Source organism: Cygnus atratus, chromosome 3 (assembly GCF_013377495.2).
Source record: "Cygnus atratus isolate AKBS03 ecotype Queensland, Australia chromosome 3, CAtr_DNAZoo_HiC_assembly, whole genome shotgun sequence".
In the NCBI taxonomy this organism is placed as follows: domain Eukaryota; kingdom Metazoa; phylum Chordata; class Aves; order Anseriformes; family Anatidae; genus Cygnus; species Cygnus atratus.
The window spans coordinates 44,316,553-44,341,812 of record NC_066364.1 but is presented as its reverse complement, the minus strand read 5'-3'; the positions used below and the strand labels follow the sequence as shown (position 1 = coordinate 44,341,812).

The following is a 25,260-nucleotide window of genomic DNA, read 5'->3' as shown; positions in this document are numbered from 1 at the left end:
TGCAGCATGTAGTTTGTTGCAGCATGTAATTCATTTTTCTTCACTGGTCTGTAGTTACTGCCTTTGCTTTTGATAGAATTACACTCTTGTACTCTAAATTATTTACAATTATATTGCTAATGCATTTGTTTTCACAAAATTCAGTGTACTTAGTGACACTAACTCAGCCTTACTGACTGCTGTTTAAAGGCTCACAAGTGTTTTTCTCTGTCAGCAAAGAACTTACTGCACTGACTTGTAAAACTGTTAAGAAAGAGGATGTCAGTTTGTAGCTGGTTCTCTCACTGGAACTGAAATCTCTGGGATAAGGATTGGTTTGGCTGAAACAATTACATCATACAAGATTGGTATCCAGTATATATTGTGCCTTTAGTATTGTAGTTTTTTTTTTCTTTAAAAAAGAACATGAGTATTACTGAGCAGTCCTTAATGAAGTATCTGACACTTGTATTTTCCTTATTTACATTTAGATTCTTTGTCTCATTCTTTTTTTTTCTTTTTTTTTTTTTTTTTTCTGATGCAGCCTGGCTATCTTCAGAAGGTTGAATTTTGGTTTAAATCTTGCTGTTACACATTACTACATATGACCATTTAAGAAATCAGTCTCGTATTATTTCGGTCACTTTATTTCACAGTAACTTGGGTAGCTTTTGCTACCTGCAATGCCAGAATAAATTGCAGAGGTATTTTTGCTATTAAAATGTCAAAACTTTTGTTAGCATTTCAAAAAGTTAATATACATATTCGTAAATTTGGTACTGCATAGTCAGCTTGCTTTAGAGAACAAACAGCTGCAGATTTTCTTCACCTCTGCAGTTATTCTTTCAAAAAAAAAATCAATGCTTTTGTGGGTGAGTAAAAATTATATTATAAATGCATTGTTGTTTCCCAATCTGGTGTATAGTTATTATCCTGTCAGCAGTGAAGACTTTGAAAGTGAAGACTTTTTATGCACATTTCCAAGTAATTTTACCTAGGATGATGCTTAAATACAACTTTTCTTAAATTGTTGTAGATCATTGTTGTATTTCTCATCTAAGAGTCAAATCACATGCCACCAATTTGATTGGGTTGCCCACACACCAACTTCCTACTCCGTTTCCTTTTAGTCTTCCAGTGGAAAAGCTTCACAAGCCAGTAGAGATTATTCAGATTACTAGTTTTCAGAAAAAGAAAATATCTAAAAGCTATTCCTCTCACCTTAGAGGGTGATAAAATGGCTAAAATCCATCTCACAACAGGTCTCTTAAATCTTTTTTCTGTCAAGGTGAAGGCATCCTACCATATTTGCTTACACTCTTTAGTGTGTGTATGCATGTATACTTACAAAATATTTTGTAAATACAACTGATGCATACAATATTAAGAAATTTTATCTTAAACATATTAAATTATTGATTGCACAGTATTCTGTAGGCTAATGAGATTAATTTGAACTTTTATCATTTCCTAAAGGCAGCAAGGGAATATAAACATCAGGTGTAGATAATAGATTATTTTTTTCTTCTGTATATGATTGTCTTAGTATTTACTATATGCAGTCATATAAGATGCTAATTTGAATACTTCTTCAGCTATAAGAATGCATGTTTGCTTTCTCTTGATTCACACAGAACAGATGGATGCTTGACTGCCTGCTAATCCACAGCTGGAATGGTTTCAGCGGTTTCCACGTTGCTGGGTTAGAGTGGCTTTTCTAGTGGACTGAGAGGGCAGCAAGAGAGGGATATCATTATTCATCAGTATCCCAGTGGGATCGCTGCCAGCAGAGATTAATTTTTTCTGTTATGCTTGTAAAACAAGCTCAGGTGGAGTCTCTAATCCTCAGGGCACGGGTGGCAGATCAAGGAAGATGCTACAAAGCTAGTTAATTTTCAGATTCTAGGGGAAACAGAAGCTCTGTTAGATGTATAAATACATGATTGCAAATTTAAGTAGCTCAAATCCAAATGGGATCTTCCCAGACATCTGGTACTGAAAATCTCTGTTTTCTTTGTCTTTTGAAAGAAGTTCTCAAAACTTTACACGAGAGGCAAAATAGGTGCAACTCTCCTAATCATCAGTTGTCTTTCCATATATTTTTTGTAAATACAGCTTTGACAATGTAGTTTAGAAGAATGTTTGTATTTACAGGTAGAAAAGATATGGTATAAGTCTATGTAAGAAAACTGAGTTTACGGTGTTCTTGTAAATCTGTGTGCAGTGAACATCATCAAGAAAATTTGTAACTGGCCATCCAAAATAAGTTACATCTGCCATAGTAATGCATGGTATGTCCCATTCGGGTAAAGGGATGTTCCATTAATGTTATATGTGGTTAAAGGCCATTTTTAACATGTTACTCAGTTTGTCTAAACTCCTGTCATTCAGCATTAGTAGAATGTTTTCAAGTTAAGCACAACAAAATAATGGCAGACTGTCTTAAATGTTTAATAGATTTCAATTATTTTTCCTTTTACTAATTTTCTTTGTTTACTCAGTGATAGCCCTTCTTCCAGACCATTGTAATTATCTTCTTCTACCTCTGCATTACCTTGTAGCTCTTGAGTTCTTCAAAACATTGGGTTGATTTTCAAGCAATGTTAATCTACATAGTTCTACTGAAATGAGTGGAGATGTGCCAGTTTTTATCAGCAGGGAACTACCCTTATTAAAATTTACTTGTAGCAGCTGTCACTTCCTCTCACAGTTGTTGGTTGTTGGGTGTTTTTTTACTATATTAAACTATTTTCATTTAAAAGTTTTGCTGCTCAGAGTGAGACCAGTAGCACTGGCTTGCAAAAAAATACATTGTGCATGTAGGCACCTTCCAAGTTTCCCATATATTTCTGCCAGTTCACATTGTTTTTCTATTATTCTGGGACTGAGCCTCTCTTGAACAGAGACCACTAGTCAGTTCACCACATGATGACAGGTATTCATGCTTGTGAACTTTTTATTCCCTTTTGTCTCTGGTCACATAGTAGTCTAGATCCGGAATTTAATCCAGTAGAAAAATGCAGCAGTGTGTGTTTGTGGCTCCCCACTAGGGGAGCTGCCACAGGTCAGCGGATCTGAAATCCGGTTTTCAACACACAGAGCTTTTACAGCTTGCCATCAACATATACAGTATGTACGGGCCCCATTTCACATTGAGAATTAATAGCGCTTATTCCTGTCTCCATGTGGAGTTGCGTTAACTTAATGCAGAGGTCTGTTAACTTCTTCCCTGGATCTGGGCTCTGCACTGAAAGATCCCAATGGAGGATCAAAACTGAAGATGGAAAACGACTGAACGCTTTCCCAGGGAAAGTTGCATGCCAAGATTTGCTATTACAATTTTTATTGCTATCATCATCTCAATCAGCATTTGAGCCAGCTGATTGAGCCAAACTCAGCTTCAAAATGTGGACAAACGTCCAAATGGAACTGAAATAGATTTCTCATGACAATCACACTTTTGAATGTATAGTCAGAGAGATTTTCCCATTTTTCTGTTAGCACGTTACTGAGTTCATGTACTGAAAAGCTTTTCTGTATTATTGCAGAAATTTCAATATGACCAAAACCAGTGGTTTTTAAATATTTCCCATAATATGACTTGAGATTACAAGGGAAGAAAATTGTGGGTCACTGTCCAATCTAGATATTGAGATATAAAAAAAAAACCATGGTGATTATAATGCATTCAGAATGTGCAGGTTCATAGCATTCTCATGAAAAGTAATAGGAAAAGTCAGGTATCTTGGAGAGCTGAAAATCTCAAATATACCATTTCCAGTGATAAAATGTAATAATTCTCTCACGTCACTATAATTCACTTTATAAATGGAATTTGTACCATTCAATTTATATTTATTTGCTATGGTCAAAGTAGCTTATTCTAGGTGAATAATGTGTATGCCATATCAGTTTCAGATGTTTGCTCTTATTTTTGTCTTCCTTTACTCTTCTTTTTGCATTTATTTTTTCTCGAATTGTGCAAGCATTGCAGGCTTAGTGACTTAAAACCTGAGAGTGAAATAAAGCCATCTTTATGAACGATGCACAAGCTTAATACTATGAAAGTACCTTCACATTTGGGGGAATAATGAACGTATTGTAAGAATGTTTTTTATTAGGATTTGCCAAAAAAGTAGCACTGAATTATGATTGTGATCATAAACTTATGAAATATGGATTGTGAAAGTTAAGGCTTCCTGAAAATCATGAATTCGTTCCTTGTTTTAATATGGTATAGTAAAGTACATAATTTAAAAAGTAAATAATTCTGAAGCAAAATGATTCTGTAAGTATATATTTTAGTACTTGGTAAACCAACTACAATGATTTTATTATCTATTACTTTATTTTCTTGTACAGTGAAACGTGACTTCTCTGATACGCTTAGAAAATTTCACCAAAAAAAAAGACAAATTGACTTTCAAGTTATTACAGAAGTGCTAAGAATCTTTGTTAAGAATCTTTTTTACATGTCAAATTATTGCTATTTCATACAGTCCTCTCTCGCACATGTATTAGCACTCTTGCATTTTCTTTTAGCAGCTCCATGCTGAAGCAGAGCTCTGTAATTTAACTTCATACTTTAGAAGTTCCCCAGTCTGCCAGGTCACTCCATGCTACTGGTAGCTAATATTGCTGACCTCTTATTGCTCTGTGCACAGTGGCAAAGGTCTTTCAAACTCCTGACCTCTGGTCATCAGGAATGTCATCAGTAGTTTGTAGTTTGGATGTTTTAAGTAAGAGGTAAACTTGTGAAATCTAAACCGTTCAGGGTATTTTTAAGTGATCACTCAACTGTTTCATTGCCCTAGCTTGTGCTTTTTATGATCTCTGTAATTGTAAAATTTGTGGTGTTTGTCAGATGCAACTATTTCAGAAAACATTAAACAATTGTCTGTTTAAAGTGAGAAATCTGAGGATACAATTATATATGATTTCTCTGATTGGTAATGTGAGAACTTTATAAGAATTGTAAGTACTTTTAACCTGTATGTTCTTATAAACTAAGTTTGTAGATCCCAATACTGAAATGTGCCCATTTTAAATCCTGAAACATAATTATAAATTATTATTATTTTAATATTAGATTTGCTTTTTTACATAATTGCATTTTGATGGGTTTTACAACTTTATCTCTTCAACTTCTCATGCTTAGCTGGAAATTTCCAATGCCTTCCCTGGTGAGTCTTAAAACTAGAGACAGAGTCCAGAATACCCCAGTCTCAGTATTTTGCTCCTACATAGTTAATTGAGTTACCTTTACAATTTGAATACTATACTTTTTTTGTTGTTGACACGTATCTCTTTCTGTAAGAATGTATTAACCACTAATGGAAAAACAAGTAAAATAGTTAAAGGTTAGTGTTTGTTCCAAAAAGATACTGAGAAGGTACTCTTATCCCCTAGCTCTCCTATGCATATCTGTTTGTTTTCCTCCTGTCTTTTTTCCAAAAGTAGAGAGTGGAAGGTACTCCAACGAAGTGCTGGAGAAGTGGCAAGAGCATTTTGCTATTACCCAGGCTGGAGTTCAGGCAGGCAGAGCCCCAGTGGGAGGCACCAGTGCCAAAGAGAGAGCCCCTTCTCCACAGCCAGGGCCAGCTGCTTCCCAGGGGCGGCCACCCTGACTCCTGCCTGCCCTGCAGCACAGGGGCTGGCACAAGGCTTTGCTGTCTGCCTTTCCTCCCCTCCAGCAGCTGACACTGGTGGGAAGGGGTGGGAAGGCCCCCATGGGAAAGGGACTGCACTGCAGAGTTGGCTCTGACGTGCTGGACGCTGTTCAGTTGCACTGCCACATACACATGGAGCTGACAGGGAGAGATGTTATATGGTATATGAAAGCAAGTAGCATGTTTAGAAGTGGCCTCTGTGATGAATTACGCTATCATGTAGTAAATATATTTTCTCTAATCTTGCCTGCCAATTTTTTTCTCCTTTTGCATCATGTTTGCCATTGTTGAAGATCTCAACAAAAGTCAGCCTGCCTGTTTCTTAAAAGAGCAGGCCAGGCTGCCCTGCAAATCTGGCATGTCACTTCTGCAAAGTTTGTCTTCAGAGTACTTCTTTGTGCAAGTGTCTGCTGTCTAAAAGAGGCCTTCCAGTCTAAATATCACTGTGTAATGTAGCAACTCTAAACTGGTAGATTTTTTTTTTTCCTGTTTGTCTATCATATGAATCTTGCAAATGTGCATAATATTTGTTCTCAAAACCTATAACTAGTAATATATGTTTGTAACTGTCTTTAACTGGGATATTGTCCAAGGCCTTTTAAATACAAGAGTAAAATAACAAGCAAACAAACAAAAAATTAAACTTTGGAAGTTTGAATTATGTTCCATAAAACTGACACAAAGGCATGTATGTTTATGGGCTACCCTATAAACTCCTTAAAATTGAAGTTTATAGTGGAATCACTAACACAGATATAATTTTCAGAGCAATAATTCTAGCCAGTACTTCTCCAATTCTGTTTGTCAATCTACTTTAGATTTGGGGTGAGCTGAAAAACAGTTTTTAAGCATGTGGTCAGTTTGCATTTTTTTACTTGAAAAAAAATGATTGCACATTGGCCTACCTTTGAACTTCTGATAGCAGAGAACTAAAATTTAATGCATAAAGTGCAGAACAGCCATTAGAAAAAGATGATACGTTTACTATATTAACTAAAAATGGTCCTCATCTTTTCTCTTTTTTTATTGTTCTGTTTATTACTTCTAGTAGTAATTTACTACAGGCACTGATTTTAAACACTTTCACTTAGTGACTGTTAATTTTGCTATCAAATTTTCTGAGAATATTTTTCACTGGTCTTCTCTCTTTGCACCAGAAACTTGAAAGAGAGTAAAACATGTAGCAGGTTTTTAAAGTTCAAAATATGGTGTGCTTGACTTCACTGTATCAATATAAAGAAAAGGAACATACAGTCGGTCAATTCTAAGGTAGTTTCCAATACAGCATCGCTAAAGGAAAGACTACTGGTTCAGCCCTGGAATGTGAGAAACTATTTTTGGTTTGGTTTAGACCCTCATTGTTACAAATTAATCAGCTGCTCTTTAAAGTCTAGAACTCATTAACTTTATAAGTTTTACTGTTCCCATGACTGAACTGAACTTAAAATATTCAAGCTTAGTTGCTCACCTTGATCCCATTTCTGTCTATTCTCAACAAGTACCTTCTTCTATCTTATAGACAGGTGAGAAGAGGTAGTTACTTGGTGTATAAAATATTTCAGAAGGTTTACATGTGGTATATAAGTCTAGAGTTCAGCTTTTACTATAAATCAGTAATTTCAGCCAACCTTATACATTTTGTGAGTAGAGAGAAAATCTGATGGTTTTAGCCCTGTGGGCACTGTGGAGCATAGTACTTAGCATACTGGATACCTTATTTGCATTTCAGTTCAGTCTGACTCCTCAAATACCTCATAGTTACTTGAATATATTCTGAGGATCAGGGTGTGATTTGATTGCATATCCTTGCAGACTCAGATCTGAAGCCGAGAGAGAGAAACATTTTTATAAATGAACATTGAAACAAGCCTCACCAGCTCACTAGCACATTAAGGTCTGGATCACTTAGGAAGTTGATTGGAAATAAACATTCTGCTTCATTTTTTTGGTAATTGTGTTGATAATCAGCTGAATATGGGACACTGAGCAATTCAGAAGTGAATGTAGCTGTCACAGAAAGCTAAGGTATGATGACAGCCCAAACATGAGGAAGAGAAATTTGAGAATAGACTCTTCAGTCTCCAAGAAGAAGGAATAAAAATATCAAATATCTGAAAACTGTAGCCCCCCAAAAATGCAAAACATTTATTTTAAAATTAGTTGTTTACTTTTAGAACAATTCAAATAAAGGGTGATGAAAAGGTGCATATTTGGAGCACAGTGTTGCATGATCCAGCCAGGACTCTAAGGATTCTGTGGCTGAGGTTATGCAGGAAGCAGAATTCAATTATCAGAATAGCCCCTGGGCCTTGTAAAATGAAACTATCAAGTGTATGCAGGTGTGTGTGATGTTTCTCACTGGCAAAGCAAGTCACTGTTTCCTATATGGCCCTGCATCACATACAGGATGAAGTGTAGGTTTGAGATGACTCTGACACCCTCAAAACAATGTGGTGGTCTCTAATGCCCAAAAGAAGACATTATTGGGAAATTCCCGTAGAAAAGAGAGAGATGTGACGCAATGGCCAAATGCTTGATTGCAGAACCATAGCTAAAATTCCTGATTATCTCCCAGTATCCCCCTACAAGTTATGCTTAACTGTGCAGGGGCTTTCAAACGTTATTAGCACATGGGCTTCAGTAGTCCCGATTAACGGAAGAAAAAGGGAAAGTGAAAAATGCACAGCAGCTCTTTGTGGTTTAACTATAAAGTTTGTAGTAAGTTTCTTGACTTTAGAATGATGATTAATGATTGATACGTAATTTGATCTGTTTCCTCATCCATGGAAGTAAGAACAGTATTCAGAGGCAGTGTACTAAAGTAATATATATTCTATATTGTGCGGAACAGTTGAGCCTACAGCCTTTGCAGAACAGATTGAGATTCATAATGAAAAGGAAAACTAAAATGAAAAAATATTGAGTGAACAGCAGGTCCTATTTGAGGTGATTACAAAGGATGTTTCTTTATTCTGTCTTTTCTTGTGCAACCTGAAAACAGTAGCAGGGGGTTACGAGCAGAGTTCATCACAGAGTTGTCAATCACTGTCATTTAACATTTTGCAATGGAAGATGTCTTTATTCAAGGACAGCTGGGCAAATCAGAGAAACAGATTTGCAGTTAGTAGTCTGTCCAGCCTACACTAAGCAAACAAGGACAGGGTAGACATACTGGCCTCTCACATAAAAATATAATGGACTCTGCTGACCTCGGTGCCCTCCATTCAGCTTCATTCTCAGTTGTATAAAAGCTTCACTACCCATTCTCAATTTCCTTTAATTACCTACATGATGCAGATAAGAAAATGAACCTCACTTACTTACAGTCAGTGATCACAAACAGGAAATTAAGTAGGCAAGTTGTTTAAAATAAGGGGAGTGTTTTGGAGGTAAATAAAACATGTGCTGGGAAAGAATTAGTGAAAACGCATTTTGAGGAGTACCAATTGGTCTGCAGTGACTTGGCTGATCCTTCTTCTTTCTGCTACTTTAAACTGCAAAGTAAAACTAAGTAAAAAATCTCCTTGGTAAATATTCTTTAAAATATCTTTGAAGGAGAAGCAAGTTAAATAAAAAGAGTGAAGCAAACATGCAACCTTCTATAGGGCTTAAAAAGATTGTGACCTTAGGTTCAGAGAATAAATGACCACAGTTTTCACAAGAGATCTAGCAGAGACATCTCGGATTAAGCAGCAGTTGTCTTTAGACAGTCTTCACTTCTAGTCTGCAGTTGAGATATGAAATAAATTAATGACATTCTGGTTTCCTTTCCAAATAGTAAATTGTCTAATATCTATCTTTTCTTTTCTATTTATATCACCCTTTAGGTGTAGTTTCTTTGTGCAGTTAAACAAAATAGAAAATGTTTGTGCTGTCAGTTTGGTGGGGGGAGGAGGGTGAAAAACAGCTATGTAGCTTTTCTTTTTTTAGAAAGTGCCAAAAAACCTCTCTGTGTTAGGGCATTAATGAATGGATACAGTACTTTGCAATTCATTTAGGTAGTTCTGTTAGGTGGTCTAAACTTGCAGTTTTTCTTTACCTTACTCTGCACTGGTTTCTCGGTGAATATTTAATTATTATGGCATTGCAGGAAGTTTGATTGGAGATTGAATCTATAAGTTAAGAGGAATATTAAACCTTGAATGCTTTAATTTAATGGTCTCTTTGCTAAAGCCATAGTTCAGAAGCCCGTCAGGCTACCCCAAATTTTGTGATAAAAGAAATATATTCTCTTAAATTACAAATGGAAAAGATATCACATATTATAAAACTCTTACTTTACTTGCAAATCTTATATTTTAGAAAGATCATTCTCATTCTAATCAAGAATATGTATGCATACATGTACAAGAGGATTTTGTGGAGGAAAACATCACAAATTATGTCATAGAATAGATTCTGCAGCCCAAGTTATAGTTCTTAGGATGCTTCTGTTGAATATTACTTTCAGAGGCAGTCTGAGTCTCTGAGAGAGACTTCTACTCTTTAGTAGGAGACTGAGCATCTCTGTTCTGGCTACTTGGACAGTCATACTTGTTGCCCTCAGCCCCAAGGATGCTGCTGGTAATAACATCGATTACCTGTTTGTGTGCACTTCCTTTACACAACAGTGAGAAAGTTCTTAGGCAGTTTTCATTTTTACATGAATGGTATTAGTCCATTCTGGAGCACAGAGGATAGTTTTCAGCACCTACTTAACAATTTTGCTGTTTGCTGTGATCACAGGTCATCTGTTACTTGGACATTGACTCTCAAAATAATGAAAATACATTTTAAAATTCATTTAAAATAAAAAACAGATCTTTTTTCAATCTCTGATTGGAAAAAAAAAAAAAGTGTTTTTAAGTAAAAACCCTGAAAAATGAAATTGTGAGTTCTTGACTTCTTTATAGCTAACTTTACTATGTTTTTGTGAGCCAACTGGGGTAGGATATCTGTAGAAGGTCATCTCAGATACTGAGTTCATCCAATGAGTGTATTTATTTCACTGCTTTTTTCTTCCTCTCTAGTTGTAAAAACAACATAGAAAAGTTTTTAAAACCCTGTAATTGAGTGAATATTTTTTAATATTTCACTAGCTATTGTCTTCCCATAAACGTGATTTTGATAAGAAGCTATCTAAATATTAAAATGCTATTTTAGCAATGAAATCTAGATGTAGTAAATGAAATGCATATACTTTTAATGTCTCAGAAAAGAAAAACAATTATTTTGAAGCTAATTACAATGTTTAAGTATATTTTATCCTTTTTTTTCTTTTTTTTTAAGAATGCTGAGGAGTACACCGATCTACCTGTGAGACACAATGAAGACCAGATGAACAGTGAACTGGCAAAACATCTTCCAATTGAAGTGAATCCTCATTCATTTGACAGTTCACACACAAAAACACACCTCCTGCTGCAAGCCCACTTCAGTCATGCCATGTTGCCTTGTCCAGATTATGCAACTGATACAAAGACAGTGCTGGACCAAGCAATTAGAATATGTCAGGTATAGTAATTCATTTCAGTATTTAAGTGCTGTTGTTTTAATATTCACTGTTAGCATGTTGCAATATTTTGAATACATAAAAATCTAAAGATTTCTTTCATTGTCTTGTGGAGAACTGGCACTGCACAGTGTAATATCACTATGTTTAGGGAGGAACTAGATGCCCATGAAGATGCACACTTTACAAAACTGAAGGTAAACCAACTTAAGGTGAAAAACTTTGGCGCTGTTTGGAGGCATCTGTTGCCACTGGGCTCTCCTCTTATTTCATATGCAATGGCTTTCTGCGTCCGAATTGTGGAATGTTGAGTATAAGTCATTCCTGCACGGATTTGTTCCCTGCAGATTTTTATGCTGACCCCCCAAGAACCTGTCTTCCATGAGTACATTTATTTTTCTAGCATCCAAAAGCATTCTAGTCACTGCCAAGCATAAGTAAAATGCGTTTTGAAATGTAATTTGGGACAAGATATTGGGTTTTTCTCTGGCTTGTGAAAAGACATGTCTTCTATTTCCCAATTATCACAGAGTCAAAGATCACGTTTTTAAACACAGATTTTAAAGACAATCTGGAGGTTTGTGACTTTTACAGTTGTACAGAAGTCTCAACCCACAGGAACTAAACTGACCATGGAGAGTACTGGTAACAAGCAATCACATGCATAGCTGCATGCCTCAAAAGAATTTTAAAACAGCAATTTAACTTTGCAATAGAATGCTGCAATATCTGAAGAGTGGGAAGAAGGCTGAGCTCCAGCTGATACAGAGAACAGATTGACCCTCTGTTTCTGCCAGAGAGAAGTAATAATATTCTCTGTAGCAGAGCTGGACGAGGACTCATTCACAGGTTCTTGAAGATCAGACAGCCTTCAACAAACTGTTCTTTTTGGTCTTCCTCAGTTCCATATCTGTGAAAGAGGGACAGTAATTCTTTCCTCCTACGTTTTTTGTTTGCTCAGATTTTAATATCCTCAGTGATCTATATGTCATCTACAAGAATGAGTCTCTGATCTTATTTGAAGGATGTTGGCAGTGTGGTAACTGCCATCATTGTGTCAAGCCTACCAGTTTTACAGATTAGTCTCTGAGAGATAATTAATCAATGCTCTAGACAGAAAAAATACCACTGACAATTTGGTGTCCAATGATTAGGGTGAGTCTCAACCTTATGCTAGCAAAAATTATGAGCTTATAATACTAATATTGAACCAGGCAAAATTAAAATTAAGAAAAAGAAAAGTAAGAAGCAAATCAACAGAATAAGACTTTATTGCTACAGTCTCAAATTTGTCAAGCAGCAGTGCTTGAATGCAATTCTACTCCCAAGATTTCAAATCTATAAAATCATGTTGCTGAAAGCTTGAATATATGAACAGCTATTATTCATAATATACAGTTATTAACAGAGAATGTCACTTAGGTAAGAAAATTCACCTTTGTTTCATAGATAATAATTAAAGTTCATTTAAATGTTTGTGAAATTAGCATTTGGGGGGGCTAATTTGGGGGAAAAAAGTAAATTAAAGATTCTTTTTGATAGTTATCTTTCTCAATATTTATCCTGCAGTACTAAGCAATGTACTTTTAATTGTCTTATAACATATGTATTTCAGAAACATAATCGCTCAGAAGAAAACATAAAACGTTTAACAGTTCTTTTCAATTGAAGTAAAATGCAGAATATCATTCCATACAGTGCCTTAAGTCATCTTAAAAAAAAAAAAAAAAAAAAGGTTCCTGTTTTCAAAGAAAAAGAAAAACATGCAAGCACATTTGTATTTTGAAGTTGGCGCATGGTTTACATCTCTTGGGAGAATATTTGTTCCATCTTATTAGTCACGCTTTCTAAACGGAGGTTAAAGTTCCCAGAATCTAAGCAATAGACAGGGTTACACTTTCAATACTGGTTGTTACCTTTTTCCTTAGCACTGACCTGCTGATGAACTCGGGGTCAACAGAGGTGGAAAAAAAGATGTTAGTTGTGAGAAAAGGAACTGAACCATAGAGGGATCCATTGATAAACATATTCAGTGGGTGATGTTCTGTGTTTGTGTGTGAACACGCGCTCGCGTGCCCCCAAAAGTAAAATTCAGCAGAGACGGAGTTGTTTTTTGAGTTGTGTTGAAGTTTTGTTTATTTACATACAAAGTACTTTAGGTATTAAGGTTGTATAGCTAATATTCCAGTAGTGAACCAAACATAAACTGTCGTTTGTGCTGGCTGGTATGTGAGCAACAGATAGACTTTCCGTATAGGCGCTGTGTTTCTCTTCCAAGAAACTAAGATCTTTCAAAGAGCTTTTACAAATGGTTATATCTCAGTATATACAGAGGGTCTCTATCCCAGGTCCTCTGCAGAGCAGATTTATCATCTCTAGCCACTGCAGGTAAGCAAGTCTCTTTCCACCACAGGCAAACAAACGTCTCCACTCTTCTGTGCTGTCTTCACCTACATCTTCTTTCTCTCCAATGGTGCTTTTCACATCCCACATGTTGTGTAACTCCACCGGCATCCTCTGGCCCTCCTTCTTCACTGGTGACTTTAGGCTGAATGGTGTTAGTGGTCAGTCAGAAAACTATGTTAACAGCATCAGCTAACTAAAAGTAGCTGATGGATTGCCTCAAATCATCAGGAAAATGCATCAGCTAAAATTTTCAAAATGCAATGAAGTCATTTGGCCTGCAGTAGTTGTTCAGAACTTTCACTTTTTCTATGAGGAGATTTCATCCAGATTTAGAAATTATATTTGTACTATTTCATGTTCCACATAAGGAATGAGCTGCCATTCCAATTTAATTGCTAAACTGAACATGACATGTACTGGTGAGTTGCTGGCAAAGCCTCCATATCATACATCCATATGTGCCCTACACATACATATTCTGCGTAACTGTGAGACAAATGTCAGGATTATTGCAATTCTAAATATTCATAAAGTACTGTCTTTTATAATTTACCCCTCTCCTCCTCAGTATACACATGAAGCACTGAAACAAGATCACTGTAATGACACAAACAGAATTATTCATAGCCTAAAGAAATAAACTTCTTAAATTACAAACTTTTAGGATTTTATAGTGGCCTGTGTAGGAATCCCTTCCATCTTCCTTCTCCCTCTAGGGTAGGATTCTTGAGCAGGGTTGGTTTAATATAAATTTATATGTATATATTGCAATTCTTGACTCTTTTTTTGTTACTGTAAAATCCATAAGAAACCAACAGAGTAATCAGCTGCTTTTGTGTAGTCAGTTCTGCTGCCCTTCTAAGAACATTATGTTCATGTTACTAAAATCTTTCTATGAATGCAACAAAACAGACGCTCTCACAGTTTTCTTTAATGTGCTGTGGTAAGATTTCACTTCTAATAGGAAATGCATGCAACCACTCTTAAATTACTTTTGCTGAGATTTCTGTTTTATTTTTATGTTAGAATTCTGTTGATCTATACTCATGATGAAAGATAGAAGCCATAAGCTGTGATGTCACAACTAGGAGCAAAAAGAGCATCTTGCCAGATTTTGCCACAGCGTTAACAGGATTTGAGGAGTCAGGAGGATGACTCTAAAGAAGAATGTAATTGTTGCCATACAAAATGGAAGAAATGTATTCTGTTACAGTTTTTCCATAGTTAGAATTTGTTATGTTTAAATGTAGTTTGTTACAGCAAGATAAAGGTTAGTATCTACTTACCCAGGATGAAATTCACCATTCCTTTTACTGGAGAAATATCGGGAGTAGTGATATATAACTTTCTGGAAGGTGAATGCTGAACTGTTCCCACACTCAATTTTGTAATGAACGTCTGACCACTGGGGCATTGACCAGATGGGAGGAATGTCCCTGCTCTACACTGAAAAGCTTGAATGAGAAAGTAACAAGGTTTTTTTTGTTATCACTGACAGGCTGCCATAGATAAAGTACAGAAGGTTTCCATGTCTCAAAAACTTTGCATTAATTCATATGTGATCTTGGGGTAAGACATAATTTTTATTTGCCTGTTACCTTTAATATAATTACAGCTGCCTGCATATTCTCTTCAAGCTTCACACACAATCTGCATTGTTTTTCACTCAGAAAAAACAAAGGTGTCAGTAGGATGGTGCTGAGCACTCCAGCAGTTGAGCAAATTCAAACATTTCTCCACTTCTTGCAGAACATTTAAAAAAAAATCTAATGAAATGGTTTGTCCAATATTTTTATAGAGATATAATTATTACTGCAAAGACAATACCCCATCTTTTTTCCTCTACCTGATTTAGGAGTATGTGAAATGGACTAAATCTAATCTCTTTCTTACTTCTTTTGTGAAGCCTTGTATTTTGTGACTGTGTATTCAGCGATCAGTTCTTATTCTGGTGTTCTAAGGCTGTCGCCTATATTTGCGTTAATTGAAATGGATAATTGAGGTAGTAATACCATCAGTCTCAGTTTACTCAGGGCAGTTTCTTCTATGAAATAAATGTGACAGTTGCTGGCTTTGCATTGGGATTGGCCACAAGCCTCCACTTCTAGCATAATCGTTGATAAAATATTTTAATATTGCCAGGAGTAGAACTGCCATGGAGCCCAGACTTAACCTTTAAGAAGTGTTTACCCATGGATGTGTTAAATGCATCTCAGTAGGGTACCTGTGCACTGAGAGAAGATGGGCAGGAAGTCAGGCTCTGAACCGCACAATAAAGCGTAGTGTGCATGGGAAATGTGCACGGCTCTGAAATGAGGCCCTCGTGGCTCTGCTGCTGATGGCCTGCCTTTCCCAACCATGTTATCCCTCTGAAGAATCTAATTTTGAAATGAAATATAAAGCTTTTTCAGGTTAAGCACTGCATTTCCATATTGGCTGGACAATGATATGCATAGCACCCCTTTTTCCCATTCCAAAATAGTTAAATTTGTTTCTGATCATTTCAATTGCAGCTTTTGCTACAATTCTGAGAATCATCTTCATTGTACATGTTTAGAAGCTTCAAATATCGCACAAACATGCTGAGCAATTCAGCTGTCTTAAGAGCTAGTTTACAGATGAAATGCTTAAGCTAGTAACCTGCAGGCTGTTCATGGCTGCTGGTGGGAGCTCTATCTACTGTTCCTCAGGCAGAAGTTGCCTTCTGCCCATAATTGCATGCATACAGCTTGCATACAGCTGCAAACAGCACAGGTGCCTGAGCTGCAGTTCCCAGACTATGCAAATGAGAATGTCCCTCTGCTCTGGACTTTCCATCCTCCCCGAACCTCCTCAGTTCATTACAGCCACAAGAACTACTGGCTTTGGGAGCCATACAGCTTGGGTCATTTGTTTTCCTGCTTATGAGGAAATGGAGAAGTTCTTAAAGATCTTAAGGTATGTTTTGAGCTCTTGTGCTGTGTTATTACAGGCATGCCAATTACTTGCTGAAAGGTGGGAGTTACAGGCATGGCCTATTTTGCTGTTGCGTATGCAAGATTTGTCCAGAAGTGCCCAGGCAAAGACATAATTGCTTTGTTTAATAGATGCTTTTGTAACTATAAATAAATTGGCAGCTTAACTGAAGGAAGGGAAGACAATCAAATCAACTTCACAGTGCAGAACCAAGTGAAGGACACTACAAGCAGAGGCCAGAGTCTCTAAAGCCACTACACATTTTCTTTGTGTGTCTGTAGTATGTGATAGTACCATATCTGCAATTTTATTAGCAGCCTGTATGGTTGATTGCTATTATTCTCCACATAAGGAGAGTGAAAATAATAGAATAATCAGAAAACTTAAAGAGTATATGCTGTAAGTAATGCTCATTTATAGGTAATAAACAGCAATAAATAGCATTGTAGTGATAGTACCTGGACATAGGAAATGCTGAGGTGGAAACACTTGCTGCCTGCTTTTATTCTACAGGTATGTCTGGGGAGGTGAAAGGGGGTGGGGGGGGGTTGTTACCTTTGTGGCCGTGGTGTTGGGGATTTTGCTCACTGTGGATAATTTGCAAACTGCTGTATGGAAGCATCTTGGTGACAGTTTAATGATGATTTGGTGCTGCTTATACATAACCCCCCCGTCATGACAAACCTTTTCCCAGTTGGGGCTGGAGGAAATGAGTAATGCTTAACCCATTTGTGTGATCAATTCACTTAAGCAGCTACTGTGAAATGTTAATCACAACTTTAATTTGTACTGCATTAGCATTTTGATTAACTTGTAGGCTTGCTAGCACACTTGAAGCACTTTTACTCATAGTTACAGCTCGGAAATGACTTTTTGATTAATTAAGTTTGTTAGACAGCAGCTGAGCTTCCTGAATGCTAACCTTATGGGGCTAAAAGTTCAGGAGAAAGTTACTGGGAATAACTGTTGCTGTTGAAAAGGATTCTTGTGAATGCACTCACAAAATTTTAATTATTGACAAAATATTACATTACTATTTTGAAATTGATTTTAAATGTTAAAGAGGGCAAATTTATACAGAAACATACTGTATGTTTTTAATAGGTTTGGTAGATTTGTGTTAGCTGTGGAACAAATGCCATCTTTAAGACATTGCTTAGGTTCAGGAAACTGGGATTTCTCGCCAAGAGATTTTTCTCAAAAACATTTTATTGTATTTACAGTTCACTAGCCTAGTATAGAATATCAATTTATTAATTAGTAATTTGAGAATAAATTGTACACTGGGATTCAACAAGTTCTGAACATGTTGGGTTATGCCCTACCAAGTTTATATTGCTAGTATCACATTCCATAGCTGCTTTTATTTCCGTAATACTATTAAAAAAAAATCAGTAAGAGACGAAGGGTTGCACTCCACTAAATGTAGACAGTAAGTGATTCGTCCTTTTCCTTGTTCTGATCGTACTAATAATGTTACTATGGAGGCCAAAGGATGAATACAGGGATAGTAATCTTACAAAGCAGCTAGGAAGGTCGTAATTTACATTCATCAGTGAGACCTTTATGTCAATGGGAGAACGAAGAATCAGTCTCTCATAGTGGGTAGCAGAGGAAGACGTAGCTGAATATGCTTTAAAAAAAATGGAGGAAGAATGCAGAGGGCAGTATAAAAAGAGTGCCCAATTAGGATTAATTACATCTTATTCACTACCTCTCTCATAGAGTGTACTTTTTTTTTTTTTCTGTAAGCTAAAATTGTACAGCTGAATGATTTTGATATTGATTTGAAAGAACCCCTCCTATTTAATACATTTCTAAAAGGTAATTTTTGACTAGAACTCTGACCTGTTCTGCAAATATGTAACATACAAAAGGTAGTGACCTTAAGATACTCTGTAAGACTTCTTCAAATAAACTTTTAAAGTCTTCAGTTGTTGTTTCTAGGGTATATAACTGAAGCATCGTAACCATGATTTATATAAAACCATGAAATTTATAATACATGGCATGCTTTAACATCTGGAAAAATGTTACTTGTATTAGTATGATCTCAAGTCACATGGGGATTATAACATAATACCACATATTGGAAGGCTTCTTAGGTTTGAAGCGTGTGCAAAAAAACAGATTTATATTATTCCATATTAACAGTTTTCAGGAAAATGGGTAAAATGGGAACATCTTTTATTTATTAAAATGTAGAAATATTTGTCATATAAACTGTAATCTGGAACAGTTTAAATTAGGCACAATTCTAATGCTTGATTTAAATTTAATGATTTAAGTCTATGGATTTAAACCCGTGAAGCCTAGTCCTAGACAACAGAACTTATATTGGCATATACGGTAGGCAAGGGTGGAGATATTTTCATTATTTGATATTAGAATACTATACACAAAAAATTTGGGTACAAAACTAAGCATAAAATCCAACTAGCCTTAACTCTCTTTTTTAACTTAATTGTGCAATAAATTTGAAGTATTTTAGTCTCACAAAGTTTATTTCTTTTATATATCTGTTTGCTTCCTCAAAGCATCGCTGCAGAGTAAGATTTGTAGCGCAGAATAAGATTTGTATTTGTTTGTGTGAGGATGTGTTGGATTTATTTTACATAAAGTCTAATGTAATGTGTGTAATGTAATGTTTCAAGTCTAAGGTGAATGTGGTTTTGCCTGCAGCACTGTACAGAGTAGTGTAGAAACCTTCAATTTCGCAAATGAAGGCACCGAAGAAAGGACTGTAGTCTATGATGCACTGATACAAAAAGTAAAATGAATCTTTAAAGAGTGGGAAAATTTGAGCCATGTAACTCACCCTAGGTACTCCTGAAGTTTCAGCTCCCACCCACCAAAGCAATACCACCAATGGCATCACTGTAGGCAGTTTACTTTTAGCTGAGTAATCACAGATGTGATTCTCAGCCACAAGTTACCTTAGTCTACTTAGCTAGCCTCTTTATCCAGAGCTGTTCTCATTGTTCATTTGGCTTCATTGCCACTTTCCTTAACATAATGTAGCCAAAAATATCAATATTTATATATTCAGTGTTTACATTTATATTTACAATATTTAAGTAGAATGCTTAATATATTCCGAGCTATATAAAACAGGTGAGTTCAAACAGAATAATAAAGAAGAATAGTTCACTGAGTATACGATCTCTGTTAAGATGCACATTGTTTTATTTTAACATTTCAATAACTTACCTTAAAGAAAAAAGCTATTTAAGTCATTTGAGTAGATCAGAAGCTCTACTGGTTGTACAGTCTCTGGTCCCCTGCCACCCACCCAGTCATACAAGAGTGATCCAGAATGTCTGTCTTTCAAATGAAGGATGTGAAAGTAATACCAAAAACAGTGTTTTTGTAAAGAAAAAAAAAAGTGTTTGCATAAAGCTTCTGAAATAAAAGATTTGTAATCAGGATATTTCTGTTGCTAGACAAATCTCCTAAGTGAGTACAATTTAGTATCTGTTATCTTGAACACATACTCAGAGCACTTAAAAACAACAGAGAAAAGGCACTTTTTACTATCATTTCCATGCCATACATTCACCTCCTACATCCTGCCTCCATCTTTGCTTTCCCTCAAGATAACACCATTCAAATTCCAAGCATCAGTAAAAACATTCAGATTCATTCTAGACCAGAAAGGTACAATTTGATCATTTTAAATAGTTCAGTAGTTTAACCGAACATTGCTCCCAAAAATGATGGAAATGATGGAGTTGATGGAAAATTGGTAATAGATACGGAGGGTTCGGTACTAACACCCCTCCACTATGAAGAAAGAAATAGCAAGAGATTTTGATCCAAACATTTTGACATTCAGTTCTGAATATCATCAAAATGAATTTTTTTGCCATACCTAATAAGCTACGTCATTCATTTATCAAGCATTGTTTCTGCCCTACCCCTGCCATAGTTTACAGCAAGTTGCTTCCCTTGTTGACTTGTTGTACAAGTCAAATTATTTTTGGTAATGATGGCTGAAATGCTAAAGGACACATTTAGTAATTGCTGTTATTACTTCATGGTTGTCAGAGCGTGACACTGGAAAGGCTTAATAGCTAAAACCTGATTCTTTCATCAAAACCCATCTCACTGTATGCCTCTGGTTTTATTCTCCTGAGTGTAGGAAGAAGCCCAAATAAGATGATGGTAAGCATTTTTCATTATAACAAACAATATTTCCCTTGACTCCATCTATTTACCCCCCTCACTTCCACTTTAGGTTAAAAAGCAGTGGACATCAGGCTTTTTTTTTAATTTTTGGTTTACTAAAATATATAGTTGTTTGTTTTCTGTAAGTAAAAGCATCTTTATAGTTTTATCGTGTTTCACTTTTGCACTCACTGTCCTCTTCTCTCTCCTCTTTTAAATGTTTCTCTCTGATGAAATTATCTTGTGTTGGCAAGAAATTCTGAGGCTAAATAGGTAGATGAACAACTTGTGCCATTTTCAGTTTAGAATGATATTCTTAATCTGTTCCAATCCTATCAGCTGCTAAATATTTAGAAATTACTTACCTTTGCAAAATAAGAGTTAAAGTTAAGAAGCAACAAATTTCTAGAAAAACAACAACAATAAAAACAAGCAGCAACTGGAGAGAATAAATATTGTTCGTCAGATGACAAATATTAAGTAATTATTAATTTTTCTTTTACATTTTTTTCTTTTTATAGTTGTGCTAATTTGGAGGAAAATGGCTCAATTTGTTACTATGAGTATTTATAGGAATTTCAATAACAATTTGAGTATCAAGCATCTGTGTGTTTTACACTTAGGAGAAAATGAAGCAAGGTTTCCAAGGCAGCAGATGAAACAAGCCAACTTTACCATTGTTCTGACTTTTTCACAATGTCACTGTCTTGGATTTCACATCCAGATAGAGATGCTGTGAATAAATTCTATGGGTGAAGAAGCAGAAAATAAGGAGGAAAAGAGGATTTGCCGTGTGGATTCATTATAACAATGTGGAACACAGAGTCTCACACACACAGGCTTTCCTTACTCCCTACGGGATATCTATCTGCAGGCCTCTATCAATTTCTAGGAGATTTTCTATGTGAAAGGATCCTCCAGTTAATTTCAGTGTATAGCTTGTTTTAGATTTATCTTTCTCTTACGTCTTCTCTCTTCCTTTTCCCCTTTTCAAGCCTCTGCTAAAAGGGTGAGAGTAGGGGAATAGATTTAGAAGAAAAGAAAAGAAAAGAAAAGAAAAGAAAAGAAAAGAAAAGAAAAGAAAAGAAAAGAAAAGAAAAGAAAAGAAAAGAAAAGAAAAGAATGAAAACAATGTTGTACATCTGTCCTCAGAAGCGTTTTATGAAAATACCACTGCTTTATGCTGACTGAAAATACAGCTTACCATATTCTTCTTGCTGTTCATGGAAAAGGCAGGATGACTATGCACCCATTATTATTAACGGACATACAGCAGTTTCATGATTGAGGAACATGATGGTTCAAGAGTTATGCCAGAATAGCAGAAAGGAAAGAGAAAGAATCAAGTAGTGTAAAATAGGAGGGAGGCAAACACTGTCTGAGCACCAGGCTGAGAGGCACTGACAGTACTGTGTGCGTAGGCTCCAGTATCTTTCGAGATGTGGAAGCAGGTAAAGAACAACCCATCCTCTTAAGTTTAAAAGCCAAGATTCGCTCTAATAAATGCTGAGAACAATTCTGTCTTTATCTGACTAAAAATGATGTGAACCAATGCATACATCTGTAGGCCATAAAGCTGTTCCTTTCAAGTGTTATTTCAAACATGATCTTATTTCCTAATGATTAAGATAATCATACCTGGAAATCACCTCGGCAAGCCAAGTGAAAAGACAGAAAACAGTTGCTATTGGGCTGTGAGGTACTTCTCAAACTACTTGTTTGTTTGACTGTTCCTCAAAAAAAAAGAAAAAAAGACAAATGTTAAATCTAGTTTATTATTAGCTGAAAGGCACTTTATCCACAACTCATGAGAAATGAGACAACATTTGTGTAATTCAGGGTAACACCTTAAATATTTTTCTAAGTGTCAGTGATCTTTTCACCCTGATCTGAAATAAAACCTGTTGAAATTGCATTGTAAACTGCTAAAATAAACTGTTTGACTGACTATGACTGAAACTAACTTGTGTCTTTAAACTCAGCATTTCTCCAGAATCAGTGTAATTTAATTGAAATAGCTCTGCGTGTGTAAACACCTCCTTTGTTTAAAGAAGATTTCACTGTTTAGTTTGTCTTAAGTAAATGCTGCCTTTTGTTTGTCTGTAAAACATTTGATTAAATGTAAAGACTTACATAGACAGCATCCCATCATTACACTGGTGGCTGGAAAATACGTTAAAATTATGCAGGCTATGTGCTGTTTATGAAAGTATCAACCGATATAAGTTGTCTTGAAAAGAAAAACCCATGGAAACATCTTAAGCCTAGTCCTAAAATCAAACTACAGTTCTCCTAATATCAAGAAGATAGTATTTAAAGAATCATGGGAACTGTTCAATATGCCAGACTGTTTTCTTGCTTTCTTGAAAAAACATTTTCCAGTGTTTTAGTCAAATTTTCTACATGGCAAACCACTTTTAAATATGTGACTTTGTACTGAGTTGGAGTGCTGTAATATGAAAACGCAGACTTTATTGTGATTACAGTGGCATTAAACAAGAAAATTAGAGAGAGAACAAACATATAGCTTAAATTTCTTCACCAGCTGAAATAGTCCCATAAATCATATTAATTGCTTTAATGTACTGTAGACAAGTTGAAAAGTATATATACAAATAACTGCATCCACTATTAAAAAAATTACATTGAAGCCAAAAGCTCATGCTTGGTTCTTTCTCCTTTGGACAAATTCTTAAATTCTCCTTCAGACTAACCAAATACAATTCAACTCCAGTCTCAGGGGAAAAAAAAAAAAAGAAGGATTTTTTTTTCATGTCAATAGGACTACTCACAATGCGTGCTCTATAACAAATTTTGCAGTGGTAGCTCTTTATGGTAGTGATACTTAGAGTATAGCTTTCACTTGTATTGTCTAAAACATAGACATGTAAATGGAACAGGAACTCACAAGACATGAAAGGCAGGATGACCATTAACACTTTTAAGCATGACGTGTATCTGGATGGGTTTTTTTGTTTGGTTGGTTGTTGGGTTTTTTATGTTCTTGGGGAAAGCCTTTCAGATTCAGAATAGAGATGCCAAAGTGACAGCCCTCATTATTTAAACAGTCAGCTGTATACAGTGCAGAGTGAAATCTGTGTTGTTGCTGACTGGTCTTACTCAACCCAGGTAAACTATTAGCTGTTTTGTAATCTTTCTTCAAGATTTAAAGTTAGGTGTCAGTGTTGAACAAAACCTGAAAATGCCCATTCCACTAAATTTTAGGTTTCCATCTAGTCCCATTCATGAGATACTTTTTGAAGTCCTTAGGTTTGAAATGGGAGTAATAATAACTGCTACTGGTAAGTGATGTTGGTATTAATTTTGGAACAAATGTAAATATGTTGTCGTTCTTAAATTGACCAAGGATTTTTTGAATAATTACACAAATCTGGTAAATCTCTTATGCCAAAACATGAACTAGTACAGCAGTGAATTGTAACATCTTCCTTTCCAGTGAACTTTGAGATTTATTCTTTTCATTCTCAGTAGTATCATGTAAAAAAGAAGTTATTTTTAAGGAAAAGATCCACCTCTGCTCCCACCCCCAAAACATGGTGTAAATTATTCACCTTTTTAAGGGCAGCAGTAGATGATGCAGGATGTAATCCATCTTTTTTCAAGGTTAATTCAAAAGGTGCCTACTGCCATCAGTAGAAGTTGCATTAGATTCCTCCATGGAAGGCCTAGAAATTCATGTATGTTAAACATTAAATGAACGTTCTTACTTGTATGAACCAGGAACACAATTATACTTGCTTTTTCTCTTTTTATATATGTCTCCTTTGATTAGGCAATGCTGGATGTTGCAGCACATCATGGCTGGCTGGTGACTGCTTTGAATATAACCAATTTGGTGCAGATGGTGGTTCAGGGTAGATGGATACATGACTCTTCCCTGCTTACTTTGCCCAATATAGAAGTACAACACCTTTACCTTTTTCGGTATGTACCTATTCCATGTATTTGCAGGTTTGCAATTTCATTCCACCTGGCTGCTGGTAGTGTTTGAATGTCATTGTTCTGCCCAAGAATGTTCATTAATGTAACAGAAGCAAACTCATTCTTTCACAGTGTCGCTTTCCCAAATGGAGGTTTTGTTTCTGTTTTCAATATTCATTGATTAATTAACCCACACAGATTATTTTGAGAGCCATGATACCAGACAAATGCACAAGAGATCACTGGAAGGGTTCCAAGTTCTAACAAATCTAACTCTGTATATTAATTACCTCTTTATTTTGATCCATTATAAAAATACATTGTGCCCATCTTAATATCATAGATAGTGCTGAGCTCTATAGATGCAATAATTAGTGCTGCCAAAAAATAAATGATCAGCATTTAATAACTGAAACTAGCGTCAAGTTTTACCACCAAAACAACTGAAAATAAATGTTTGCTTTCCCTTCCTGGACATGTTTTTTCTGTCTGCATCAGGAAGTGGAGCCAAGACAAAAGGAAGAGTGTGCATGGAGGTTACCAAGGACCTATCGAGTGTCTTCCTGAACTAATGGCTGCCTGTGAAGGAAAAGAGAATGTTTTTGCTTCCATTGTGGACAGTGAATTGCAAACGGCACATATTTCACAGGT

At 35.8% G+C, this 25,260-nt stretch overlaps 1 protein-coding gene across 4 annotated transcripts in view; it reads left to right on the top strand.

Annotated features, from left to right (window-relative positions):
* Nucleotides 1-25,260, top strand: part of ASCC3 (activating signal cointegrator 1 complex subunit 3) — a 283,273-nt gene that overhangs the window by 249,910 nt on the left and 8,103 nt on the right. For all 4 annotated transcript variants that reach the window (XM_050709555.1, XM_035561717.1, XM_035561719.2 and 1 more), the window contains exons 37-39: nucleotides 10,917-11,141; nucleotides 24,461-24,612; nucleotides 25,108-25,258. In XM_050709555.1, the coding sequence (XP_050565512.1) occupies nucleotides 10,917-11,141; nucleotides 24,461-24,612; nucleotides 25,108-25,258 (528 nt within the window). The remainder of the gene's footprint in view (nucleotides 1-10,916; nucleotides 11,142-24,460; nucleotides 24,613-25,107; nucleotides 25,259-25,260) is intronic.